General features: G+C 45.3%; 1 protein-coding gene across 1 annotated transcript in view; it reads right to left on the bottom strand.

The window, feature by feature from the left end:
• The window catches only part of grid2 (glutamate receptor, ionotropic, delta 2), a gene marked incomplete at both ends in the record, with an annotated part of 557550 nt that overhangs the window by 112213 nt on the left and 431193 nt on the right, over positions 1 to 14144 (bottom strand). The window contains 2 exon segments of the mRNA XM_080004041.1: positions 1869 to 2181; positions 6665 to 6862. Coding sequence (XP_079860167.1) covers positions 1869 to 2181; positions 6665 to 6862 — 511 coding nt within the window.

Here is a 14144-nt window from a genome sequence, read left to right on the forward strand (position 1 = left end):
GATGTTTGTTTCCAGCTGGCAGCTTTAGTTTTCTGTGTGCAGATGTGAAAACTGTTCGAATTTCAGTAAGACATTAAAAAAAGTAGATACTCATGGCCAAAACGCATGCAAACACACGTGCATACAGCCACACACACACACACGCACGCACACGCACGCACACGCACGCACACGCACGCACACGCACACACACACACACACACACACACACACACACAAAAGGACATTCAATTTGTCGTCATTGTAAAAAAAAAAGCTAAATAAAAACCCCTCATGCGTGCAAAGACAAAAAGCAAGGAGGTTCCTGAGTCATCCCATTCCTTTCTGCCTCCCTCTCATTTTCCCTCTCTCTCTCTCTCTCTCTCTCTCTCTCTCTCTCTCTCTCTCTCTCTCTCTCTCGCTCGCTCACCCTCTCTCTACCTCTTTCCCCCCCTAATGGTGCCATGACTAAAATGTTAATTACATCTAAAAAGAGGAACGATTGTGAATATCAAACTGCAATTAACATGTATCATCATCATCATTACCACCATTACCCGTAGCCTAAGATGGAGGATTATTTACCGATCGGCGGCGGGCTCATCAGCAGCTCATTCAGGAGCCCAAATATTTCACACGCAACTTTAAAACCTTTCCTCCAAAAAAACATTTGCATAATTAATGTGGCTGAAAAATTTTTACTATTGCGCTTCCCGCGGCATTATAGCGGTGGCGCACAAACAACATAGCGGTTAGGGTCACTTGTTTTATCTGCCTCCACACACACACACACGCACGCACACACACGCACGCACGCACGCACGCGCGCACACACACACACACACACACACACACACACACACTCACAAAAATGCACCGACAAGTGTGTGAACCACATTTAACCTTTCTGTCTCATTATCGCCCTCTTTTTCACACACCCACACACACACACACACGCACGCACGCACGCACGCACACACACACACACACACACACACACACACACACACACACACACACACACACACACACACACACACACACACACACCACAATACGGTTACACGCTCACATAGGACACATTCTATCATTCAACGTTATTATTAAAGTCACTCATTTTTTCTCCCTTCGTTGACCTTTCCTCTCCCCGTCTTTGTGTCCCCGTGGCTCTATTTGGGCGTTGATTAAACTTTAATCCCTCCCAAACTGTCAATTGTCTGATCTCCGCCTCCTGAGCGCCACCAAAAGGGATGCTGAAACACCTCGGATAGACGGCCAGAATGAGGTCATTATTCTCCGCCCCCCGCTTATTCCACCATTCTGCTCAAACAGGGAAAGGTCAATCTACACTCCAACAGAATTTTTCCTCATTTGAATTGCTTATTTCGTCGAGTGGAAATCAGCAATTTCACTGGCTCTTTCTCGCCTTCATTTGGACCTCGTGCCCCCTCGTTCACCTTTCTTCGTCTTGCTCATAGAGGCAAGAGACAATTCCATTGTACAGTTCAATCATGATACCTGCTTATACACTGTTATCCATGCCCGTCCTATTGTATAAATGCAGTATTGTACAGAATGAATAAATACTGTATCAATACAGTATTCATTCATCCCAACATTATATCCATCTATCCATATATTCTTTATATATTTTCATATTTTATACGTACAGCCAGTACAGCCATACTGCTCAGGCTGAGTTAAGTTAAAAGCTGCCATCCTGCCACTTACCCCCAGCTTGGGGTAAGATAAGTCCCTGAATAAACAGATTCTGATTCTGATCATTGCATAGATTCCATCCATCCATCCATCAGTCATCCAAATATCCAACATACACAGCTTCACTCCCTCCACACCCTTGATTGATTCCCCGGCCCTCTCCATCTTACCTTGCTGGACGAAGGACCCGTAGACGAACCACATGGAGTTGTAGAGGGTGGTGGAGGACACGGAGCCCATGGGCAGGCGTGGCGGGTTGAGCCAGTTGAGCAGGTAGACCAGGATGCCGACCAGGAGCACGGTGCCGGCGATGCAGGCCCACAGCGACAGGTCGAAGGGCGCCAGGCAGGCAAACATGTCCACCGTGCGCTCCGCCTTGCGCAGCAGGACGCCCACGGAGTAGTCCATGTAGCGTGTGGTGAAGTCCACCGCGCCCTCCCGCTCCGGGGTGATGGTCAGGGCGGAGAGGCCCACGTCCGCCCGCTGCGGGGGGGGACAGGGGGTTGGGGGGGGGGGGGGTGAGGCGTGATAGAAGCCGTTGTCAGGAAAAGATGGGAGACTTGGGTGAAGTCCTATGCTGAAAATGGATTGCGTTTCAACAGCACTTTTCTCGCCACTCGGGCCGCTCAAAGCACTTTACGTCTCACATAACTCATGATCGACCATTCACACACCGGCGGCGGAGTCCGCCGCAAGGAGAAAACCAGCTGATCGGGAGCTCTCAGGGGGTTAGGCGTCCTTCTCAAGGGCACCTCGGCAGGTTAGCCGGGGGGAGCCCAGAATCGAACCGCCAACCCTCCCGTTTGCCAGACGACCACCCCACCTCCAGAGCTGGAGAGCCAGACCTCCCGAGCCACTGCGAGACTGTCCGTCAAGTACCGTCAGCAATGTTAAGAGGCGTGTTAATGTGTCTCATACCTCTCGCTACCAAATAAAAAAAGACATAAGAGCTTTCATAAAAACACGTAAGAAGTTCATTAAAAACAAAAGCCCATTTCAAAATAAGATTTAAGGACAACTAAAGGAAAGTGTGTGGGTGTGGAAGTCATGATAGCTAATTAAAAACATTACTTGCTATTTCATGGCATAATTATTTTTCAAAATGGAACTTGTTTGGCAATGCATATGCAAAGTGTGAATCCATGCATTTCCATTTCGGTGTGCTTGTTCCACTGTGTCTGAGCTTGTGTGTGTGTGTGTGTGTGTGTGTGTGTGTGACATAAGGCAAATATGAAACTTTTTTTTCGCGGCTATTAAAAAGTAATTGAATGGAACAAGTTGAGTGATGTTAACTTGCGTTTCTATGCAAAGGTTAATAGCTGCAGAATAACATACAGAGCGGTGTGCACAGCATAAAAACACACACGCACACACACACACACACACACACACACACACACACTGGTAGACAGAAACAAACATAGGCAGCCTAATTTAATCCACCGACGGCAACAATCTGCTAATTTCACAGTTGAGTGATGAAACAAAATGCCTAAATAGGCAGAAATTGTCAGTGTATAAGAAGAAGAAGACGGGCAGAGAAAGCCTGGAGGACACCTGCTGGCTTTGAACACCAGCACAAAGTCAACTGCGTGTGTGTGTGTGTGTGTGTGTGTGTGTGTGTGTGTGTGTGTGTGTGTGTGTGTGTGTGTGTGTGTGTGTGTGTGTGTGTGTGTGTGTGTGTGTGTGTGTGTGTGTGTGTGTATGAGAGATAGAGATAAGCAGAGTGGATCATTTGCCTCCTGTCTCAACCTAGAAATAACAACGCAAGCTCTCAGATGATTCAAAACCAACTTCCTGTCGCTTGATGGGTGGTCACCTGTGGAAGAACTGAAGGCTTTGATATGATTTATTAATCTTTTTATTTATCTATCCATCTATCTATTTATTTATTTATGTATTTATTTATTTATCTGTTAATTTATTTTCTATGTAATAAATTCATTTATCTTTTCATCTGTTTATTTGAATTCATTTGTCTATGTAACTGTTTATTTATTTTTTCATTCATTCATTCACTCATTTATTTATTTATTTTTTGTTCATTTTTTTAATTTTATTTTTTTTAATCTTTTCCGCTATGAATTGTATGTTTCTAAGAAGTCACCCCTTAAGGAAAAAAAAAAAGGTATTTAATTCTGTGCGGGATCTATGACTGAGCTCAGAATAGAAAGAATGAAAGACAGGCACAGTCCACCCATTGGATTCGTGTTCGACAAGTTGAAGCCGGTTTCAATTGTACAGTAACCAGTTACTGATTATGAACATTTTATTGGAATTTAATTGAATTACGGCAACGTCTATTGCCACATTAACACATTCTGGGAGCAGCTTCACAGCAAATCGGATTAGTGCTGCGTCAAGTTACATTTTGATTCAACTGCATTGGTAAATACAATGATTGTGTTTGTGTGTGCGGGGGGGGAGGGGAGGGGGAGTGTTTAAACTGTATTTGCTAAAGGTATCTTCCTGTCATCAGGCGTTTATGCACCACAGGAACTTTTCCATAGTTCTAAGAACTTTTGGAGGAACGTTCCCTTTTTTGTGTCCGCACTGCAGGAACTAGGAACTTAGCGGTTATAAGAAAATAACCAATAACAATAAAAAACAGTAAAAACTGTATTGTTTTATGGTAGATTGTAGATTCATTTGTTTTATTTTCCGGGTTTAATGGAATCAAACAAAATATCGGCATGCAGCGTCCCGATGTGTGCCCGTGCCTTATGGAAGTCGGAGAACACTTTTAAATGAGGCCTCGTAGATCTCATATGGGGGCAGATTCAGCAGCTGGATGGCTTATTTCTCGCCTCAAATTTGTTCAGAAACGGATATTAGTGGACTGATCAGGTGAAATACTTGAAAGGTCCGGAGCAAATACAACACAGAACTCGTGCTGAAACACCGTTGGCTGACGTCACTTCAGACTTCCTCGTGTGAACGTAATAAAAAAAAACAAAAAACTAAAAACTCTTGATGGTATTTAGCTCCCGGGAGAGCTAGTTCCTTGCTCCCCCCTCAGGGAGTCCCAGAAGTGCTCGGTGCGAAAACGCCTATTACGCGCTGAATGTTTATCTTCTCTGATGAGCGCCCAACACACCTATAAACACACTGCGGTTTCTAACAAACTCATGTGATGTTTGCTTTTTGAAAGAACACCAACGAGAACGGAAAAAAAAGCATCCTGCCGACAAACGACAGCGTCTGACCTTTGGAAAATGAACATAACACTTAGATGCTCAAACGATTCCAGAGTAAATCCAACACTATTACATACACGGAGCGGAGTGCGGAGTGTGTAACAGGACTCCCACAAGCTCAGCGGGAAAAATCAGATATTTGCTGAAAAAGTGCGTAATTGTGAATGCAGTTATTTTCCCTTTTTCACTGTACTATTGAAATATTATGAACCATCTAAAGTTATCGATTCCTGATGCCATCGTTTCACTTTGCTTCAAAATACAGTAGGACTTTTAATTCGATGGGCTGAGGCTTTATGCTGGACCGTAGTTTAAAACAACATTAAAAAAACAGGTGAAAAGGTTATAACAACGTTTCATCAGCTTTACAAAGGGAATACTAAAGGAGATATACAGCATGTTATATTTTTGACTAACTATGTATGCATGCGGTCTCCCCTTTGTATCTGACTTTCAGCCTCCTGCTGATTTCGGTCGTTTCAGGGCGTATAAATCAGAGACATTATTCCTTTACAGATAAATAAATAAATAAAGCACGGGAACGGTCTCGGGAGGTCAGGAAGTGTGAAGGTGCTCGTTGTTAGAGAACAAAAAAAACAACGACAAAGAAACAACGAAAGCCCAAAGCACGCCTCTGTCAAAAAATATGTAAAAAATACTTTATTAAGGTGGCAAATTCATATTATAAATGTTAAAAAAATATATACGCGTAAAGACAGGGCTGGAGCCCATGAATATAAGCAAAAACAGCCTCGATCAGGACAATTTTTGGGACAAAATTTTGATTTTGGTCCGATTTTGGTTGTTTCGCAAGGTAAAAACCACAGTTTTATTTGCTTACCTTTATTTCTTAAATAAAGGTAAGCAAACAGACGCCTATGTGTGGCCAAGCAAAATGAGGAACAACTTCAATTTTAAAAGGGCGACAAAAGAAGCCTGACGGAGAAACACAGACAAGTGGATTATCATGCAGATGAGGAAGCGACGTTTGCCGATACACAAGTGAAACAGCGGCGTGGTGCTCGGCTCTGACGACCTGTCGCCGTGATGGTGCCTCCGTCCTTCACTGGGATAAATCACTGCTCCTATCTCTTAGTCTCTCCATCACAGCGCCCTTCAGCAGATACTTTATTAGCTTTATATTGTCGGGGCCACTTATGTGACACTTTTTTGGCCGGAGTCTGAAATTTATTCAGGAACAAAGTGCGGGGTAAAGTGAAGGGACCTAAAAATAGCGGAGTGGGGATTATTGCTGGTGGTACTCATATGATAGGAACTGCTGAAACACTTGGTGGTGATGGATAGTTGAAAAGGAGAACGTTTAAGGAATTACGAGGCAGCAAAAGCAGTCGAAATGGAAATAAAAAATTCAAATGGATCTTAATTTGCATACAAACAGAAAAATCCTCCAACAAAAAAAAGATTTCAAATGTCTCTTTGTGAAGTGTAAAGGGGGGTTGTGAGAGCAATGGTAATTGGATATGATATGAACAAAACATGGACCAAAAACAGGTCTGCATGTTTTTAATTGGTTGAAATTGTGCAACATTTTGTTTCCGGTTGCAAATTTAGTATGACAACGTGTCAACATTTGAGCCTGGTTTTGTCGTCACAGCTTCGAAAAGCGCAAAATATCTCACAGTTTCCCTTTCTCATGCATTAACCAAGTACAGTAAGGAGTTAAAACCATTTGAAATCTCTGAGAAGCTGATGATCTCTGATTAAGCGTCAGGTTGGTTTGGGACATCAGGGTCGGTTCTGCTCCTTACCTTAAAGACCAGCTCTCCCATCAGCCCGTTCCACTGTCCGTCGGGCTGCAGGCTGCCGTACTTGTGGTCTGGAGCCACGTAGATCTCGTATTTAAACCCCAGGTAGTTGGACAGTGCGTCCAGAACGTCGATGGAAAAGCCCTGGTACTTCTTCGGCTTCCCCAAAACATTCTCGGACACCATCACGAAGGGCTCCTCCTGCAAGGCAAAATGTCAATCAATCAATCAACAAACCCAATGTCAAGCGTTGGTATTGCTTTTTTTATGACTGATCGGAAGCGATGTATTCCGAGCAAGGCTCTGTACACACACGCCCCTTCATTTGAGAACCAAAAAGATGGCAATGACAATTCATGTCGTTTCAGATGAAGGCACCACGGAATACAAAGTATATGTAATCTGTAATGTACAAGCTTTTGCATTAGGTAATGGGTAATTTCACAAGGAAAAAAATGACATTGGGGGGCTCTCCTTGATTACTTACCAACAGACTAGAATGGGCTGTCCAAAAAGATCACTATGTGCAGTGAGTCCAACAGGTTATCCCTAAATGATTGCACAGGCTCCAGTATTACAGACTACAGACCAAGGAAAGTCTGCTAAAATGGCCAGCGTCGTGAGCTGGGCGGCATGAGGTTTTCATCAAACTGACATGTATGACAACCATACAAATTGTTAAAAAACATATGCATAAAGACAGGGCTATAAGCCATGAACATAAGCAAAAGCAGCCTTCTTCAGGACCATTTTTTGGGACTTTGAGCCAGGGGTGGACTGGTAATCTGGCATACCGGGCATTTCCCCGGTGGGCCGGTGCACCTTGGGGTCGATATAAATTTTAACAAAAAAGGGGGCTGTCAGAAGGCTGTCTAATGTATATAAGAACTCCCAAGATGACTGATCAGTCCTCCGATCTGTCTCTCTGCTTTTTGGTGTCGCTTTTCCAGCGTTTCTGCTCTCTGCGACAGAACCGAGCGAGTGCTCCACCAGGTGGTGGTGTCTCTATTCCGGACGGCGTCCGACACCGAGGCGGCAGTGTAGGACACACACACAAACACACACACACACACACACACACACACACAGACACACGCACGCACACACACGCATGCAGGCAGGCAGATTATATAGTTATTATCTTCTTTTATACCATATTGCCTTCTTCTAACTGATTGAAGGTCATTTGAAGCTCTTCAGTTAGAACAGTTAGAATTTAGAACCAACCCTCCTTGGGCCGTCTGGGCCAAAAATGCCAGAGTCAATTTCTAGTCGCAGTCCAGCCCTGCTTTGGACCGGTTAAAAGGGACACCATCTTGCTTTCCGGTGTAATTTCCCCTTAGGACCAAGAGGAGATGAAGACACCATGGGAACCCCGGTGGAGCCGTCAACCCAACGGACACTAGACATTCCTTTTGACTCCTTCTCCGTTCCCAGTCACTCTTTCGGGGTCTCCTTTTTCTCTCTCCTCTTTTGCGAATCCATATTGATGACTCCGATGTTGCGGGTCAATATGTCTGGCAGATTTATGAGGGCCTGCACGTGTTTGGACAACGGCTGCACATTAAGCACACACATGCATGCACATGCCCTTAGTGAAGCAGTGCTACACATTAACTTGGCAGTTTCTAATCCTCGCTAGTTCCCACCGCTCAATAAGCCATTAGCCAGTGAGTGGACATGCATGCCAAGGCAGCTCTTGCACTACGGCCATCCATCAATCAGGACAAGGACACACACACACACACACACACACCCACACACAGGGACACGATAAGTGGGAACATGTATGTCTATGAACAAAAAAAAATGCATGACTCCACCCTCTATAGTTATACACACATATAAATAACCACAGAGGATCACACAATGACAACACAAAGGCAAACACATGCGTACACACACACACACGTGCACACACACACACACACACACACACACACACACACACACACACACACACACACTATGTCAGTTACCTGCTGTATTTTCAGACATAAATTGTACACAAAACACCTTGTTGTTGTTTGAGGCACAATCATGGCAATGAGCGTTCTCTGTCATTTTTTGTAGGCACGCTGTATATAAGCCAGTCTTCTTTCTGCCCCACTTCAGGACCCAGCCTGTGGCAGTTCAGCTCAGAAGCCTCAACCACCTGCTTCACTCCACATTTCCTCATCCTCATTTTTCACCAGTCATCTGCATCTGGTCTATGTTCCCCGCCTGGTAACTCTCAGAGTACCTCCAGAATCCACGACACTGCAGAGATATTCCCTGATGGACTATGACTAAGAGGACGACCGAGTCTGAGCTGGAGAGAAGGGCGGTTGTTGGAAGTGTAGGAGCAGTTGGCCGCTGGCAGATGAGTTCTCTTTTTGCGGGATTTCTTAGGAAGCCAGTTCAGTCATGGCAAAATGGTCCAAACTTTCACAGCAAAAAAAAAAGTTTGCCAAAAGTGCGCCGACCACCCCCCTCGTCTCCAATTAGTCCAAACACCACATGGTTGGTACATTACGGTTGCTCGGCCGGCGGGTAGATTTAAAATTGTCTTCTCACTGAAGCACTGAATGTGCATCTAATTGAGTCACTGACAGCGCCGTTCAGGGACCTGCGCTCCAGGGCATCGTTTTTGGGTTTCGCAGCTTTTGGGTTTCGCAGCTTGCGGCCTACGTTTACACACTGCCCCGTTCAGCCGAAAGTTGTCCCAGTTGTGAGGTCGGCTTGGGGGAGGATTCGCAACAGCGGCGCAACTCCCGGAAAACTGTGGACCGGCGATGAGCACAAGTCCCTGGCACTCTGATGGTTTTAAAATTCCTCAAGTCAAAAATATTCCCACCCAGCCGAAAGTCTAGCCTCAAGTGAATGCCTCTAATGGAGGTGGACGTGGACTATCCAAAGGAGAGTGGAGGGCTTTGCAGTGTCAGTGTCAAAGGCTTTAAAGGGGAAAGCAAGCTCCTGCAGCCAAATAACTAATATATTAACATATAAAAAAGATCTTACCGAAAAAATATGTGAAATAAAATGGGCCAAGCTGGATAGAAAATGTTGAAGAAGCATGTACAGTATACAGCTCAATTTTCACAAGCCTTGGAAAAATGTATATTATATCAACAAATGTAGAAATATGGAAGAATTTTAGTATTTATTATTATTTACATCATGTTGTATGTCGTTTTGAGTGATGGGGTCGTCTCGCCCTAATTTATATGGGGGAGATGGCGTTTGAGTGACCAGTACAATCTTTCTCTCGAGCGCCAACGACCAGCGTGGAATTGAAAGGGGTTAAGCTCAACGAGTGGGCGTGGCTTCCAAATGGGATGCCCTGATCTGATTGGCTGTACGTGAGCGGGTGTGTCCGACGACCTCATGAGGATCATAAGACAAACCAGGGGGATTTTCGAAGAGACGATGGGCTTCAAGTGATGTCAGATGTCACGTGACGCCAACGTGGCTCCGCCTTTAAAGGTCGTTGTCCAACCTTGCGACGCTGGACATCGCACGGACCAAGCCCGAGTGATGTTTTCAAGACGTCTGCTGAGCATTATCTTCCCTCTGCTGCTGCCTCAGGAGGATTGTTCATCTTTGATGTTATAGATAATGACAACTTGTATAATTCCCCACTGATGTCAGACGTTGATTTGCCTCCATAGGTTTGGATGTCGGATGTCACACCTTTGGATACAGGGTATTGTCGCTGCAAAGCTGATGGATTAAGACCTGTTCTGCTTTACCCCCTGCTCTCATTCATCGGCTGCGTATCAGTGACCAGTGATGCTGGTAGCACCCTTCCTCCTGGTTTTTCTTTGGGTTTCCTGCCGGCCTCCGCCCGTGTCTCTTTTTCTTTCTTTATTTTTCTTTCACCCCCTTTCAGTCCACTCATGTTGCATTGATTTCCTTCTACCTTCTTCACATACAGAGAAGCACGTCGACCGGCGAACACTCAGGCTGTCATGTATATGCACACACACGGAAACGCACGCACGCAGACACGCACACGCGCACGCGCGCGCACACACACACGCACACACACACACACACACACACACACACACACACACACACACACACACACACACACACACACACACACACACACACACACACACAACAGGGTTCCCCTTTCAAACTCAGCAACTCACACAAGCACTGCGGGAAAATCAATACTAAGCAAGACACTGTACTTGTGTGGTTGGTTTGTTGTGTGTGTGTGTGTGTGTGTGTGTGTGTGTGTGTTTTGGGGTGGGGGAAGGGGCGGGTTTATCAAATGCTGGAAACATGCTTCATGTTTTAAGGTTTGTAGCGCTGTTAAACGCTCCCCTGAATTAATCCTCCATTTGCCATTTCCACATTCCCTTCCCTTCATTGCTGTGCCCTCAATGGCATTCTGCGGGGCATATGGGGCAGTGGCTCAGGAGGTAGCGCGGGTCATCTGGTGATCGGAAGATTGCCGGGTCGATCCCCGGCTCCTCCCGGTAGCGTGCTGATGCGTCCTTGAGCATGACACTTAACCCCCTAACTGCTCCCCGGGCGCCGCTACATGACAGCCCAGCTCCTAGATTTGTCACTTACTACGATGGTAAAATGCAGAGAAATGCATTTCATTGCCTCAGTGCTTGTACACTGTGCAATGACAATCAGTTGAATGTAATCTAAATACGACTATGTTTTGTTGTCATACTATGCTCAAATAGTATGCGGAAAGTACCAGGATATCCTATATATGACTATACATGTGACTATATCCTATATATATAGGATATATATAACACTATGACTATGACTATACAGTATGTATGTACTATGAGTATGACTATGCATATGCCATGTTGAACTATGTGGGACCACTGTATATCCTAGATATCATTATGACTATATATTAATGAATACTACATCCAGTGAAATATCAATGAAGTATGCAGACAGCTAGTCATACTCATAGTCTAGGATATATGATATATACTACACATGACGGAATATAAAATGCATGACTCCAGCAGCATGTCAGCCGTCAGCAACATGTGAAGCTTAACTCAAGCTGCTTGGCGTCTGACTGAGTCAGTTACACTATGGTTGCAAATGAGTCTGACACACAGGAGCTGGAAGAGCCACCGGCTTCTTTTAAATCAGCCCGTGTGGGAACATTTGGGTGAACTACGACAGCAATGGAGAGCGAGCGGCGGATCGGACGAGGACGGTGTGTCGGCGTTGTTCCACAGTGCTAGGGTACCGTATGCGTGCGGACACAGATTGAAACACTCCCCCAAATGCGCAAGTTTTGTTTTTTATTATTCTACCGTATAGTGACATTTGAAAGTCGAGACCCCGAATTTAAGACCACCCCAATTTTTCAGATGTATTTCCAGGAAAAAAACCAAAACATCCTATATTCAGGTCAATACGGTACAATATCCCATATGACTATGACTATGAAGTTATGAACACTGCATTCAAATTGTCACAACATGCAAACACCGCACACTATTGTGGCGAGCGTATCCCACAATGCATGGTGAGGGCGGGACTCTGGTAAACGTGTCCGTGCAGTGTCGTCATGACAACGCCCGGAGAGGAAGAGCGGCGACGACGTGACCGCGTGGTGCGTCCGAAGGAACCGCGGATCCACATGCGACGCCATATCGGATGTAAGGGGCCTTTTCTACTTCCTCCTTGTTTCCCTTTCTCCTCTCCCTTTGTCCCCAGCTCGTTTCCTGTGTCTCCCACTTCCCCGTACAATTCCCTCCCTCCCTCCATCAATCTGTTTCTTTCAATCTGAGCCCGTCTCCTCTCTGACGGAGTGTGCTCGGGTGGATTGGAGACACGGCGACATCCGAGGGAACATCTCTGTGGACTCTGCGGGTTTGCGACGGAAAAAAGGGTGTAAAATGTGATTAGAACAACGTCGCCGATCTCGCCGGTGGAATTGGTTCCATATTGTTTCTAAATTAATTTCTCCCCGACTCTCGTCTCACACTCTCTCTCTCTCTCTCTCTCTCTCTCTCTCTCTCTCTCTCGCCCGGAGGCCTTGCGAGAGTTTACACGGGGACGAAATGGCGCTTTCGGAATTAGGGCGGAACCTTGCACCGTGAACGGATGAGAGAAGGAAGCGCCCGCCCGCCATTACCTGTGAAGTTCCTTGAAGGAGTGGCCGGGTGCTTGCAATGCATTGTGGGAAAACCGCTGGAAACCCCCCTTCCGCTGCACCGTCTCCCATAATAATCACATAATTATCGAATATGACGCGGAGGCTCCTCGCGGTGAACATTTAATAATCTATACAGCGCTTTTTAAAACAATGATTTATTTTAACGTCACTCGCGCTAAAACTGCTGAATATTCAATGGACTCGAAATCCGGCCAATGGGATGGCTCGTTGATATTCTGTTTTGTGTGTGTGTGTGTGTGTGTGTGTGTGTGTGTGTGTGTGTGTGTGTGTGTGTGTGTGTGGTATGACGCGTGGGTCCTCTTAAGCAGTGGTTCTCAACGTAGGGTTGGGGGACCCTCAGGAGGTCCTTCAAGAGGCTCCAAAATGATTGATAGCGAGATTAGAGGATGGACAAAAATGACCTTTTTGATCCTAGTTTGGACCAAATCATAATAATCTTCTCAGATCGGGAGTCCCAGAGACAAAATCTTAATGGCTTAGTAGTGAAAACGAAAGAGCCACAGGCAGCAAATTGAAACGTGTTATATTTCCCGTCCCTAAACAAACCTCACAACTTGCATCAAAAGCATATCATTCATTCAACATACTTGCTCAGTGGATTGAGTGGATTACTTTTTTATTTTTTTCATCTGGAGGGCGTCGCCATATGAGCGGAGAAGCCAAACTGCAGGTTTTCCAGAAACACACACACACACACACACACGCACGCACGCACACACACGCGCCTGCACATACGCCCACACACCTCAAGGCGCATAACACAGATCTTTTTTCACTTTGACAATGACAGAAATGACAGATTAAAAAAAAAAGAAGGAAAGAAAGAACGACAGAGAGCGAACCATGAAGACATGAAGACATCGCACTTCAAAGGAACCATGAAGAATTTACTACACTTTAAACTTTAAGGAATCTCCACAGGCACTGTGGGCGATATGTACATCTACAGTATCTATCTGTCTATCTATCTATCTATCTACATTTACATTTACATTACATTTAGCAGACGCTTTTATCCAAAGCGACTTACAATTGTTCAAACACCGACGGACGCAGCCATCAGGAGCAATTAGGGGTTAAGTGTCTTGCTCAAGGACACTACAGCATGCTAGCAGGAGGAGCCTGGGATCCAACCAGCAACCTTTGGATCACTAGACCACCAGCTCTACCTCCTGAGCTACCATCCCCACATATCTATCTATCTATCGATCTATCCATCTATCTATCTATCTATCTATCTATCTATCTATCTGTCTGTCTGTCTGTCTGTCTGTCTGTCTGTCTGTCTGTCTGTCTATCTATCTATCTATCTATCTATCT

This window comes from Zeus faber (genome assembly GCF_960531495.2).
Source record: "Zeus faber genome assembly, chromosome: 7".
Classification (NCBI taxonomy): domain Eukaryota; kingdom Metazoa; phylum Chordata; class Actinopteri; order Zeiformes; family Zeidae; genus Zeus; species Zeus faber.